At 36.4% G+C, this 13,961-nt stretch overlaps 1 protein-coding gene across 1 annotated transcript in view; it reads right to left on the bottom strand.

Annotated features, from left to right (window-relative positions):
* The window catches only part of LOC129226820 (cilia- and flagella-associated protein 53-like), a 37,303-nt gene extending 24,650 nt beyond the window's left edge, over window positions 1-12,653 (bottom strand). Inside the window, exons 1-3 of the mRNA XM_054861448.1 lie at window positions 12,576-12,653; window positions 2,414-2,655; window positions 1,190-1,366 (exon numbers count right to left, since the gene is read on the bottom strand). Of these exons, the coding sequence (XP_054717423.1) occupies window positions 1,190-1,366; window positions 2,414-2,655; window positions 12,576-12,653 (497 nt within the window). The remainder of the gene's footprint in view (window positions 1-1,189; window positions 1,367-2,413; window positions 2,656-12,575) is intronic.
* Window positions 12,654-13,961: the final 1,308 nt, after the last annotated feature.

Genomic DNA, 13,961 nt, shown 5'->3' with positions numbered 1-13,961 from the left:
CCAAAAGTTTATAAAAATGCAAGTTTTTTAATTTTTATTTTAAATTGGCTACGCTGTGCACACGGCTAACACTACGTCGCAAAAAATACATTTAAAATGCATCTGATGTAACTCTTTTACGCATTTTCTTTCTTTTTGCGAAAATGAACCCCTAAAGCCAAATATGACCACCGTCCCCCCTACAACGACCCACTTCTTAAAAATGCGTTCAAAAGCATGAACATTTGGAGCAAGTTTTGTGAGACTCATAGGGGTACTCCCCCCCCCCCCCCACCCTAAAATATTTTTTAAATCATCAAAGCCGAACTTTTTTTCTCTAGGGGTTTGTTTTACAATGTTTTCACTTATTTTTCAGCATAGAACCAGAGTATAGGGCTCATTCGTATGAGCCCCCATGTCCTTTGGTACTTTTCACCACTTTAGCCCACCAGAAGAATGTTAACGGTTAACGTATTGTGTTACTCTGTTTCCTCCAATGCAAACTAATGGAAATAAATTGTCGAAAACTGAAAAAACAAGCCACTTCCAAAAAGCGATGGGTGATGGGGGAAACGGTAGTCATATTTGAATTTAGGAGGTCATTTAAACAGCAGGAATAAAGTCAAAACCATTCTTTATTCCTCTCAATGTAATTAATTTGTCCTTAATGAAAAATTTAACTGTAAACTTTTTAAAATCCTTATTTTTGAGTACTATGCGAAAGATTTAAACATTGCACAAGAGCATTTTTTTTTTTTTTTTTGTACAATAATTTTCAATTTCAATTTTTTTCCTCCGTCAACTTGAAATTAAAAAAAAATTTCCTTAATTAAAAAACAAAATTTTGAATTTACAATGAAAGGTCTTTTCGATACATCCTAAAGAACATCCCCATACTAACGAAATTTGGCGACCTTTCTCAAAATATTCCTGGACTTTAGCTCTTATATTTTATGACGGGGAGACGAAGGCAAATGATTTATGCGTCAAAAAACATGTTTTACTATGCTCTTTTGATTGCTATTTTTTCATATAAATGTTTTTAATTATTACACTATTTATGTGGTTCTCCGGTTAGAATAACACTTCAAGAGTTTTTCTTCCGTTTTATGTCAGTGTATACAATAATGCTACAGAAATATGAATGTGGCTCTTAAAATGGCGAAATTGTGGATAAAAATTACCCTGAATAACCGCAGTTGCTTCTCACCTGAATTGTTGCTCTCTCTTTTCTTCTGCCAGCTTCTTCCTCTCCAACTCTTTCTGAGTTTTTAGCTCCACGTACCTGCTGAGCATACGCGCCTTCTTCTCTTCAGGATCCTCGTGGGAGCCACGGCAGATTTCGTCCAGGTACATCTCTTCCTCGGATTTCAGCACCTCAGCAAGCCTACATTGAAATATAGCATAAGTTTTTTAGAGTTTTTTTCGTGCCCTGGGGGTGGAAATGGGGAAGAATGAGAATGTATTTTAAAAAAAAGTTTTATAATATGCTGGTCACGAATTGACTAGATGAAGCCAGAATAGAGACGAAAATGTAGCGAATCATTCGAAATTTACCGTCTGCAGCATCTGCTTTATTGTATTATTATTTCAATTGAGATTGCAGTAAACATTTTCAGTGAGATAATTTAATTTTTCATGCATCGCTTACTGATTGAAATCTGTTTATGTTTTTTATTATTGTTATAAAGAACTAGGAGCTCCCCCCCCCCCCTTCGCTGACGGTAACCAACCCTAAGAAGATTGCATCTCAATCTTATTTGGGAAGAACAAGGTTCAAATCCGCATTACTACTAGAATAAAATGAAAATCTCCCTGTCCCAGAAAATAGAATTTAAGTAAATCGCTCATTATAATTAGAACAATGTTAAAATCCCTCTCCCACCCAAAGACAAAGATGGAAATACGCATAACCGTTACTAAAAAGAAAAAAAAACCGCTTTGAAGAACACTCCTTCCCCGGGTTGCTAACTAACTTGTAACAACTTGCACAGCTATAGATGCTAAGGGCTATTGAGCATTGATAAAAAGCAGTTTTGTACGCTTGAAACGCAGATTTCAAATTTATAGTCTCTAGTTACATTTGCGCTTTAGTTCCATGCCTAAATTGAGATTAGCCTAGGACTTTCGCTAAAATAGAAACACATATCTGCTGTTCTAACTAATTGAGAAAATTGGAACAAGCAAAAAAAAAAAAAAAAAGGCGGGGGGCAGTCATTTGATTCCTTATCTTTGAAATGTTTAATTTGCTGTGAAATAACTGCTTTTAGTTGGTGGAAAAATAAAAATTACAAGTTTTGAATTCTTTATTACAACCCTTCTTTTTTTTGCCGTCCCGTTCTTCATTTCCCTCCTACCTAACGCACCTTCATGGAAATGGACTCTTCTGAAACGCGGCGTGGTCAAGTGCCACCTCCTGACAGCCAGACTTTACCTGTTCCTCCTGCGCTCGAGGTCCTCCTCCATCCCGGCCGCCACCTTGTCCATCTCCCACCTGACGCGGCTGTACAGGCTCTTCTTGTCAGCGTCACACTCCCACCGACTTCGGAACAGTTCCCTCTCGTGCTGGACAGAATACTGTTGCAGATCAGCCAGGAAGTTCTGGTGGTCCCAATAGGCCCGCACGGCATCTTCCTTTCGATTCGCGATTCCCCCACGGGAATCCCTCGAGGCACTCTGGAAATAAATGAATCCTCATCCTCATATAAATAATAGCCGATGATTGAGTAACCCGTGTGTTTCAACACCGGTAACTTAACAGTTTTATTAGTAAAACTGCGTCATTTCAGGAGAATGAAGAAACGAAAACAATTAACGCTATCTACTGGAGTTTAAAGTTAATCCGCTGGTGTTAGGGTTAAAATTTCAAGTATCAAAATATCCTCAAATAGGCAATGGCTTCGTTCGCTTGAAAAGAATTGCCACCGTCATACCTTGATGGGCGATTTTCTAGTATAATAGTAGCAAATTCACTGATCGAGTAATGCTGACGACATCAACAATGAAACTCGCGCCATGTCATAATAATTTAATAATATTTTTTGGTTATTTTTGACATGCAGGGAAATGTTTCATTTTGAGAAGACTGAACTGGATCCGGTAACTTAACGGTTTTACTGGTAAGACTCATTTTAGGAGAATGAAGAAATGTTTTAATCCTATCTACTGGAGTTGAGGGTTAATCCACTGGAGTTAGGGTTACAATTTCAACTATGAAAATATCACCAAACAGGCAATGGCTTCGTTTAAATGTAGAAGAGTAGAAGCAGTTTTCATTCGTCATACCTTGAAGGATGATTTTCTAGCTCATAGATAAATCCGATGTGGACATCCTTATGCGTCTATAAATTGATAGGGTCACACGGGTTAAAAAAGAAACATGCGGTCAACAGAGATGCCCCGAACTTAAACTTTTGGGAGGGCGGAAATTCTCAATTTGCCGAATGATGACAATTACGCCAAATCGTCAGACAAAATTTGCCGAATAAAGAAATTTTTGGAAGGTCACAGTGACCTCGCATGATCTCCCTGGCGGACTAAACAAACTATTTTCTGATACCTGTGTCATTGCTGTGTTGATGACCAATTCCAAAGGTGCTCACCCGGTGGGGGGGGGGGGGTTATGGCGCAGACTGCGCCATTAAAATTTTTAAGGGGGTGTTTTGAGGGATATTTTTTTATTTGAGGGGGTCTCCAAGATGTTTAGGGATGTGTGTGCCCTAGCTTTTAGGGGGGGGGCACCCCTGGACTCATCCAAATCAAACCCTTTTGCAGAAGCCGCGATTTGAGGTCACGGGCGGTCACTGTGAGCTTCCAAAAATTTCCTTATTCGGCGAAATTATCATCATTCAGGAAAATTTGGAGTTCCATTTGGCAAATTTATCATCATTCGGCAAATTGAGAATTTCCACTCGCCCAAAAATTTGTGTTTGGGGTGTCCGTGCTCCTTGTGATTTTTTTCTATAGATATTTGTTAAAGACAAAGTGTTCTTGCTCCCTTTTCTATGGGGTTTATTCCTTTAAATAATGGGGTAATAAAGGAAACAGCCTTGAGCAGTGGATAACTAAAGTAGTCCAATTCACTAAATGACACGATTTTTCTAACATGAAAACTATCACGTATATTAAGTTACACACTTAATTGTAACTAAAATTTCCAAATGAAGTGGGTGTCTAACCCGTCACATTTCTTTGTTATAGCATCTAAAACATTTTCATGCACCCTTGCTTTTAATATGATAAAAATAATTTAATTCCATATATATACTCTTTCAATAATTAGAAACATGAAACAGCATATTAGTACATAATTTCAAAAATAGCATCTGCAACAGCCATTGTTTTAATAGAATATTTTATTTCAATTAGAATTGCTGCAAGTTTCTGTACTGACAAAATTATTTTTTTAAATTTACCTCTTATTTCGAAAAAAAATAAATAAATAAAATAAAATAAAATAAATAAATAAATAAAAATTTAAAACAAAATCCACCCTTACATATTTAACTCGGTTTGACGAAAAATGTTTTCAATGGATAAAAATGGCAAAGGGTTTTGTATTTGAAAAGTATTTTTTCAAATTGATTGACGCTAAATTAAAATAAGTCATTTTTATCGACCCACAAATAAGAACGTTTATAGAGAGCAATGGCTATAATGAAAATCCCAACCCAAAAATAACGAGCAGCGTAGTTGTCGGTAGATCGAGTATTTTTGGTCAGTCATAAAACTAAAAATACCAAATTTTTAGTGAAAAACGTTTTACAAAATTTTGAAACGATGGGGTGCAGAATTTCTTTGAAGAAACATTTCTTGTATCCTTACTTCGATTCTTTTCCTCTTAATCTTATGATTATAGTGAGTGATAAGCGCTTTTATCGAGATATTAAATGTATGGAAGAACGTTACCAAGGAAAATGAAATGCAAAAATATTGGAACATAATTATTGGTTTCTAATTCAAAAGGATTTCACTATTCACAAGAGGAAAAGTTAATTTTTCATCATTTTCTTTGACAACAAATGGTTTATTTTTCTACTAATGAAAAAAACCTGCGCTATTTTTCCTTACAATGTATGCATAAGTGTACATTATTACTATATTTGAATTAGGATTCAAAACACATAAGTTGATAAACATATTAAGATTAAATTTTAAAATTTCGATTTTTAGCCATTTATGGAAATTAAATTTGTCATAACTTAAAAATGGTACGTGTTACAAGAATTTAGTTTATGTATTTACGTTTAGCTGGCTCAACTAGACATAGATCAGCTATTTTTCTCAATGTTATAGAATAAAAGTAAAATTTTGTCACAGTGTTATTAACAATGTCATACTCAAAACTCAATGACGAATATGGCAGAAATTAGATTGCTGCATAGATATTTTCCTTGTCACCTGAGTCTGAGGTTAATACATTGAACGTCTATAGAAACTTGAATATCTGTAAATTTAATGATTCACTGTAGATTAAATTTATTAAAATAAAGTAAGTACACCTTTCATGGGAGTGCTTCCATTTTGTCCCATTCATTGTGGAACGTCTTGTATTTTAAGTTTATTAAACTAGATAGTTAAAAACATACCAAGAAGCGATAACGATAACATTAAATAACAAATATTTCAACAGTAAATAACAGAAAATAAAAAGTGGCTGTGAGTACTCAAGTACGCTCTTTAAAAGTTAGTCTTCTCAAATGCACAACTTATAAATGGATTTTCAGCATTTTGTTTAATTCTTAGATACTTTCCCACACCTCCAAATCAGTTTGCCAAGTACAGATTATAGCTCTTTGAAATGTAAAATAATTTGATGTTTTTGTTGGTGCCAAAAAAACTGAAACTGCAACAAATAAAGGAACAAAAGTACAACATTAAAATTCTTTAGAGGGAGGAGAAAAACGTTTAAGTACTACGTACTTATACACCTTTAGTTTGTTGCGAATCGATAAAGGAAAATGTTTCTACAGAGGTTGAAGATAGAATTATCGGTAATGTTCTATGAGATCACTAACTGACCCGTGCGAAGCATTTGCGCTCGGAGTGAAAACAAATGGTAGAAACTCATAACATTTTAACCAAACACCTCAAAAATGTGCAATTTTAAATTTTTTGAACACAATCGGGTTTATATTGTAGAGAAATATGTTGCATACGAGAAATAAAAATTGTAATGATTACAAGGAAAAATTGTGGCTTTGGTAATGCACACCAGCAACAAGCTCTGATGGAGACCGCCCATGGACAGCAGCTTCTAGCAACCAAGTATTTTAAGTGTAACTTTTCGAAACCGGCCAAAAATTTGATTTTTTATTTATTTTTTGCCAACAGCGGTGAAAAAACTGCTTAAAATGATACTTTATTCGTGAAGTTTGATGAAGTATTAAGAAAATTATGGTGTACCCACAAAAATAATAATAATAATAGTAATAATAATAATTTGAATTTTGACATCTTGAATTCAAATTATGTTTTTCGCAATCACTAGTGTGTATGTGTGTATGTAGGCGTGTGTGCTTGTATGAGGGGGGTATGTGTGTTTGTGCGTAGGGAATATGTGTATGTGTGTGTAAGCATGTGTGTTTGTGTCTGTGTGCAGGCATGAGTGTGTGGGTAGTTGTGTGTATGAGTGTTTGTGTGCGTGGGGGCGGGATATGTCTATGTGTGTGTAGGCGTATGTGTTGTCAATGTGTGCATGCATGAATATGTGGGTAGGCGTGTGTATGTGTGTGTGTATGTGTAGGTGTCTGTATGTATGAGTGTGTGTATGTGTTTGTGTGTGTGTGTTGGTAGGTGCGTGTATGTATGCCTGTAAGTGTAGGATATGAACGCAACCTGGAAACGGCTTTCGCTATAGGAGCAGCATCGTGAGGAGCTGGTCAATGGTGATGGTGCAGGCGCGGATCCACGGGAGGAGAACTGGGGGAACGTTCCCCCTCCAAAATCCCAAGTGTACCTAAAAATTTTCAGAATAGAAAACAAGAAAATTCCTCCGTTTTTTAAAACTTGAACTTGAAGAAAGGCAGCAGTAAAATCGAGGAGAGAACTGTAAAAACAGATCCAAAGAGGGGAAAACTGCGGGAACTTCTTCCCCTCCCTCAAAAAAAAAAAAAAAAAAAAAAAAATCTCAAGGGTACCTAAAAATGTTCAGAAAACAGAGTACAGGAATTTTTTTTTCGTTTTTTAGAACGTGAACTAAGGAACCAGGAAAAGCAATTAGACAATAGTAGAAGCTCCATGAGGAGAACAGGGGGAATGCTCCCCCTCCCGAAATCTCAAAGATGCCTAAAACATTTCACAACCGAGTGCAGGAAAATTATTCTGTTTTACAGAACTTGAACTTGAAGAAAGGCACAAGGAAAAGTGAAGAGAGAATTGCAAAAGCGGATCCCAGGAGGGGAACTGGGGAATGTTCCCCTTTACCCTCAAAAAAAAAAAAAAAAATCCCAAATGATGCTAAGGCTGTTCAGAAAACAGAGTACAAGATTTTTTTTTTTGAGCAATCACGATTGCTAATTGTTCTCACTTAACCGTTTTTGAGGTCCGTGCCTTTTTCAGCTTGCACCAGGGACACCAGCACCACCGCCCACAGGCCTCGTGCAGGACGGCTGCACTGCTTCCTGGAATCTGTTTCTCCTGGTCGATGGCGTCCATGCCCTACACACACGCGTGTTTATACACACACGCGCATACACACACACACACATACACACACGCATACACACACATACATACACACACGCTCATCACACAAGCCTTTACACACATACACACACGTCTACGTGCATACACACAGGTCTACGCACACACACAAGCCTACACATGCACACACGCGCGCCCACACATACACAAACGTCTGAACACACACAGACAACTATACACACGTAACCGCCCAGGAGGAGGGGTAGGCTTGGGGGGATAGGAGCTGTTTCTAGAAACAATAGCCCCCAATGAGTAGGGCCCTGTCGCAACTCGTGATTGCGAAAAACATAATTTAAATTCAAAATTTCAGAATTAAAGTTAATTTTTTTTTTCTGTTTTTTAGAACTTGACGAAAGGCTCCAGGAAAAGCGATTAGACAATAGCGGAAGCGGATCCACGGAGGGGAACTGGGGAAATGTTCCCCTCCCCCCAAAAAATCCCACGTGTACCTAAAAATTTTTAAAACATAGTGCACGAACATTTTTCATTAGTTTTCCAGTACTAATCTTTTAAAATAAGTCTTTTTGAACACAAACCTGTTTAAACTGTCTTTTGTATTTATTTGGTGTAGAGTATCATTATATGTAAAGCTTCCACAATTTAGTGACACAACCAGAAGGGGGGGGGGGTAGCGCCCCAGAAGGCAGATTTGAATGTTTCTAAAAACATTTATTATAATTAAAGAGAAGAATAGAACGTGCCTGGAGAAAACGAAGTTATTTTAATAAGAGGGGGAAAATGTCGCAAAAAATATCTAAATTTCTATTGAAAAGAACCTTGAAAATTTTCAATCGTGGGGATTATTGATCAGTTAATTACGCATCCCGCACCTACCTATTTCTTTTATAATCTTTTCTTTTGTTTTTTTTTCCTTTTTCCTATTCGGTTTAAAAATAAGAAAGTTTTTATAATGCTACGCTTTGGAAGTATCCTTCCCCCCGCCAAAACCTTCAAGAGAGAGAGGCCTTCAATTTCGAAAAATTTCCAGGGGATGACTACCTAACATCTCGTATTCTAAAAATATCGAGAATCGTTTAATATTGCTTTTTTCGAGCTTCAATTTTGAAAAATAGCCGAATTCCTAACGTTACCGAATATGGTCTACAGTCGCGTTTTTAAGATGACAGTTACGAAAATTTCCGGACAAGGGTCCGAATGCTCTCGTAGGAAATCTAAAAATGAAAAAAATTACAATTTCGAAAAATCTAAGAGGGGGGAGAGCGTTTAAATCCTTCGTCACTAATATCGCTTAAAAACTTCGTTTTCTAAGACTTCAGTTTCGAAATATTTTTTGGGAAGTGTTCCAGAACTCCACTGCTCGTAACATCATCAAAGTTTGTCTGTAACTACGTTTTTGGAACTTCAATTTCGAAATATCGGGCGGAGGGGACATCGATTTAGATCTATTCTAATATATATATATATATATATATATATATATATATATATATATATATATATATATATATATATATATATATATATATATATATATATATATATATATATATATATATATATATATCTTCTGTGCGGACTTTTGTCACCATAAGGCTTTTAAACGGCTGGACCGATTTTGATAAAAATTTTTGTGTGTAATTAATGTGTGGCAAGCATGGTTTCGAAGCGCGATGGATCGAATCGGAAACTTTTTTCTTAATTAATTTAAACATTGGATGGTTATATCTCCCAAATGATTAATATTTATTTTAACCTATTGTTGAGCGAGGACTGAAATAAATATTTAACCTGTTGCCGAAGGATAATAAGAAAGCGGGAATAAAGATAATAGAAAATTTTGTAATAAAATTTCCTACTGCGATAATGAGAGAGAGTGAAGCCTTCATTTCTTGAAAGCAACGATTTTAGGTCCAGTGATATATTTCAAAGTAAAGTACTGGAAGAAATCGTGTTTCTTTCACTAGGTTCGCGCAAAGCAAGTGTTTTTCGTTGTAGTTAAGCCATGTGACCGGATCGGTTCTTTTGTATTTTCCTAACCAAATGATCAGAAACTACCGTACATAACATTTGTTTCTCGGTTCAAATCTATCTGAGTTTTGGCACCAATGACAAGAATACTTTAAGGATTATCAAACTAATCAGTACATTATTAAAGGAAAATATGGTGTAATTTGAAGACGAAACAAATTTTATTTTCCTCCAGATAAATTGCAACAGGGTAGTTCTGTACACACAAGGTCAGTGCAGTGGAAGATTTTTATCTTTAGTGGAAAGAACAAATTAGACAAATATATGAAACTTTCGTTCAAAAGATGGGACCGCTAATCGGTCAGAGTTCGCTTCGCTCACTGATCGGCTGGATTACAGGAACGTGGTGGCTTGGCGACATTGGCCATAACAATACAGGTGCGTGATTATTTGTTTATTATTGCTAACGTAATTTATTGTATTTTTGTTCATTTGATGAAATATTTTAAATTGCAAAGAATTGTTTTTTGGTTTTTAAAGAGTGCTTAGTCATTTTAGTTGAAGAACGTGTTTATTTTACATCTTAAGGGGGGAGGGGTGATTTTCGCTTATTCAGGGAATTGTTTTTATTGGATTGTTTTATTCTTTTTCAAATGGGGGACGTTGCAGCGGGATATCTCGTTTTTTCTAGATAGGTGGTGCGAGTCTGGAATTACCCCCTGCTTGGCTCAATTTCCCAAAATCGCCAACTCTTCACGCTGGCGCGTGACGAGTTGGCGCGATTTCAACCAATCACACGCCTCAGACGGCAGAATCCAAAAAATAGTTCGATTTCGACCAATCACTAGATTTGGCGCACTATCGCCATTTGGTGAATAAGGGGCGATTCCAGGAATCACCCTAGATAGGTAGTTCATTTTTCACACTTAATATCTGAGGATTATTTTTATCCTTTGAGTACGTCTGAAGGAACAAACCATACAATCTGTGAAGATCTTTCAAGTACGCGAGAAAAAGTAGTTGATAAAACAACTGATCAGTGGGAACTACATATATCAAGTTGTAATAAATATACGCATTCTGATACCAAGAAGCTTATAACTTTTTCTTTTTACTTATTTTTTTCATCAAAACGGTTCAAACACTTGACAGTTTATTGAAATTTTTTAACTTTCCAATTTACTAAGTTTGAACAGAACAACGTCTGTCGGGTCCTCTAGTGTATGTATGTATCTAGTGCATGTATATATATATATATATATGTATATTATATACTGGTAAAACTACAGGATGCATTCGGCACCTTTCAAGGGAGAAACGCTTGTTCACCAGCGGCACCCAACGGAGCCGAAATCGCACCTCTAAATAGGGTGAAAAACAGGCACCTTTTAAAAAATAGACAGCCGGAGTGAAAAAAAGGAACCTTCGGAGAGAGAAATGGCACTCTTACTATAGATCCTCCTCCTCCCCCTCCCCCGTATTGTGTGCGTTTTTGAATACAGTTGTGGGGGTTTTTTTTATTATCATTTTTAAGTTTTGTTTTGATTTATGATAGTCTACGTTTTGGACATTTTTCACATTGAACTCGATACTGGAAATGATTAAAACATGTAATTACAGCATTTGATCATATTTCAGAGTTTTCAACATAGTTAAGAAGTGCTCATTGCTCTAACTCAGTGTCTCTCAACCTCTTTTGACCCACGGGCGCGGTAAAAGCAAATGAAAAACTTTGCGGACCAGTGAAATCTTTATTGTTTTTGCGGACCAGTGAAATCTTTATTGCTTTCTTAAAAATTCATAAAATAAATAATATTAATAACTCTGGGGCCGTTAAAAACGTGAGAAAAATTCAGAGTTCTGATGAATTTTTTTTTTTACAAAGGCAAAAAGTTTGTTTAAGGCAAAAGCGCATGCGCAATGAGTCTTTTTGCGATTGCATGCTGTTTCGGCTCCTCTGCTCTATTTTCTAGCCTGCATTGCACCTTCAGGCACTATGCTTTCACCTTAGAGGGAATATTTTCACTCGTCTGGAACCCCTGGTTATAACAGTGAGTGTATATATTTATATCGGGGTAAGCCTCAAAAAGCCCTATTTCTTACCTTACCGTCAACAACTATCGCTTTTTCAAACTTCAAATTCTAAAAATTTCCAACGAAGACCCCCGCCCCCTTCGAACCTTTCCTCCCCGTATAACCTCATCAGAGACCGTCTTAGTACTGTTCTTAGGACTACAATTTCAAAAAATTTAACGGGGAGAACTCCAGGACCTTCCTACCAGTTCGTGAACATTTTAAGATTAAAATATAAAACCAACATTGCAAATACAGCAATGAGCAAAACGGTTTTTAAAATTATTTTTTGAGAACTGTACTTGCAGAATTGTAATGCACAATTCGTTTTATAAGAAGCGTTAAGACGCAGAGGATAAGTTGTATAGCTCAATTTTCATGGTTATTTTTTTAATAAGTAATATCATATACCCCTCCCCCCCATAAACATAAATTGCGGAAGGAAAAGTTCCCCTCCCAAATCCATAGTCTGGATCCGCCACTGTGCACAGGGTGCTGACGGGAAAATAAAATGATAGCACATCAAAAGAGTCAAATGAAAACAATAAGCAATCGTGATTGCTCAAAAAAAAAGACATTGAGAAACAGTTTAAATGATTACCACACATCGTAAAATTAACACTGAAATCGTCACCTCATTCTGCTAAATTTATCACCATTTTGGTGGTAACAAAAAGTTATTTACAACCCAATAATTCACACAAATGATTTTCCCTTCCTTAAATGGCTGAGGATTGAGGAAGCCTTTTAGAAGCAGCATTTCGTGATTGAGGACAAAGCAAATTATGAATGTTTTGGTGTCTCGTTCGACTCTTAACTCTCAACCGTTTTTGAGGAGATGGTATGACATACAGACAGATGCATACAGATTTTAAGAGAATCATACTTACTCTTGCTCTAACATAGGGGGTATATCCTGTAGCATCGATGACGGCTGGATTTGTTTCGTTTTTAGCTGCAAAAGACATTGTAGCAGGATTTTTCAGTCTGAAAATACACATTAGTAGATTATTTAAACTGCCGAAAAGAGCGCTGCAGAGGTTGATAAAGATATAATATGCAATGAAGAGCCTTAATTTATCGTCAAGCTATTTCATATTGTTTGGTTCTTGAAGAAAAAAAAAACAAAAAAACAAAGGAGCTTCTGCTAGAACTTTATCTCCTCGCCTACATAGTTTAATGCCAAGTCAAAGCATTGAACTAGTAAATTTTCTATTACATGGTGAACAGGGTGGGGGATACAGTTTTATGAATTTAAATATTTGTACAGTGGACGCAATCACTGTTGTTATCACTAGATTATCACTTCATATCTTATTTACTAAGTAGCCGCCTTCGACGCCTGGTTCGAACAAACCGTTTGCAGTGGGTTGGTTTACAGCGCCTACGGAGGTGTACTTCGTGAGTTCACCTCCCTCTTTCCGCCTGCGGTGTCTCGTCCAACTCGCCTACAGCAAGTTCGTGCACAACCCCATTTCTTCGAAGAACCGAAGCGGTAATGTTGGTGCTTCGCCCCGTACTTGCCCCCCGCGACAGCTTAAGTTAGCGAAAGACTGAATTGACGTTTTTACGTCGTAAACTACATTCCTTTAAAGGAGAAGAAGAAAAACGCCCTTTACTAATTAAGCTTGTTGTTTACGAACTTTTCCAATTGGTGGCACCCTTTGAAGAAATAGAATTTTCTCACCGCACGCTTCTCGATCTTTGTTACACACACATATTAAAATCATGAACACATAGAGCAACGCAGTTTGGGAACCGCTGACTAAAGCCGCTCGGAACATTTTTTTCCCTTGTTCATAAAAAAAAGATGGGGGAAAAAATGAAGATTTTAATTAATATCGTCTCTAATTAAAGTTGTACAATTATGCAACCTAGCCAAACACGTAGCTTGAAAAATAACAAATCTATCGATGTATAAGTTCGATAGCAAGTTCCCTGTCATTTATTAGGATTAACGATGACCCAGACAGATACATAGATACCACGACTTTTAATAATATTAGATGTTTTGAAACGTTTGCAATATAAATCAGTTTTTTAGCTTAAAAATTTAAAGTCCAGAATCTTGGGGGTTTTTTTTCCTTAAAAAACATACTTTTGCCAAGGCTTGCCCGTTGAAATATATTGAACTTTTTCTCCTGTATAAATAAAAGGAAGGATATAAAACAAACAGTTACAGAGTAGCGTCAATAGACCCTGTAAATCCTCATTAGAAATATCCTCCAGACAACAAGTAGTACCCAAATTTCTCTGTAGAATCTTGACTTTACAGT

This window comes from Uloborus diversus, chromosome 7, assembly GCF_026930045.1.
Source record: "Uloborus diversus isolate 005 chromosome 7, Udiv.v.3.1, whole genome shotgun sequence".
NCBI classification, from domain to species: Eukaryota; Metazoa; Arthropoda; class Arachnida; order Araneae; family Uloboridae; genus Uloborus; species Uloborus diversus.
Note: the sequence above shows the minus strand (reverse complement) of the source record. Positions and strands in the feature narration are given on the sequence as shown.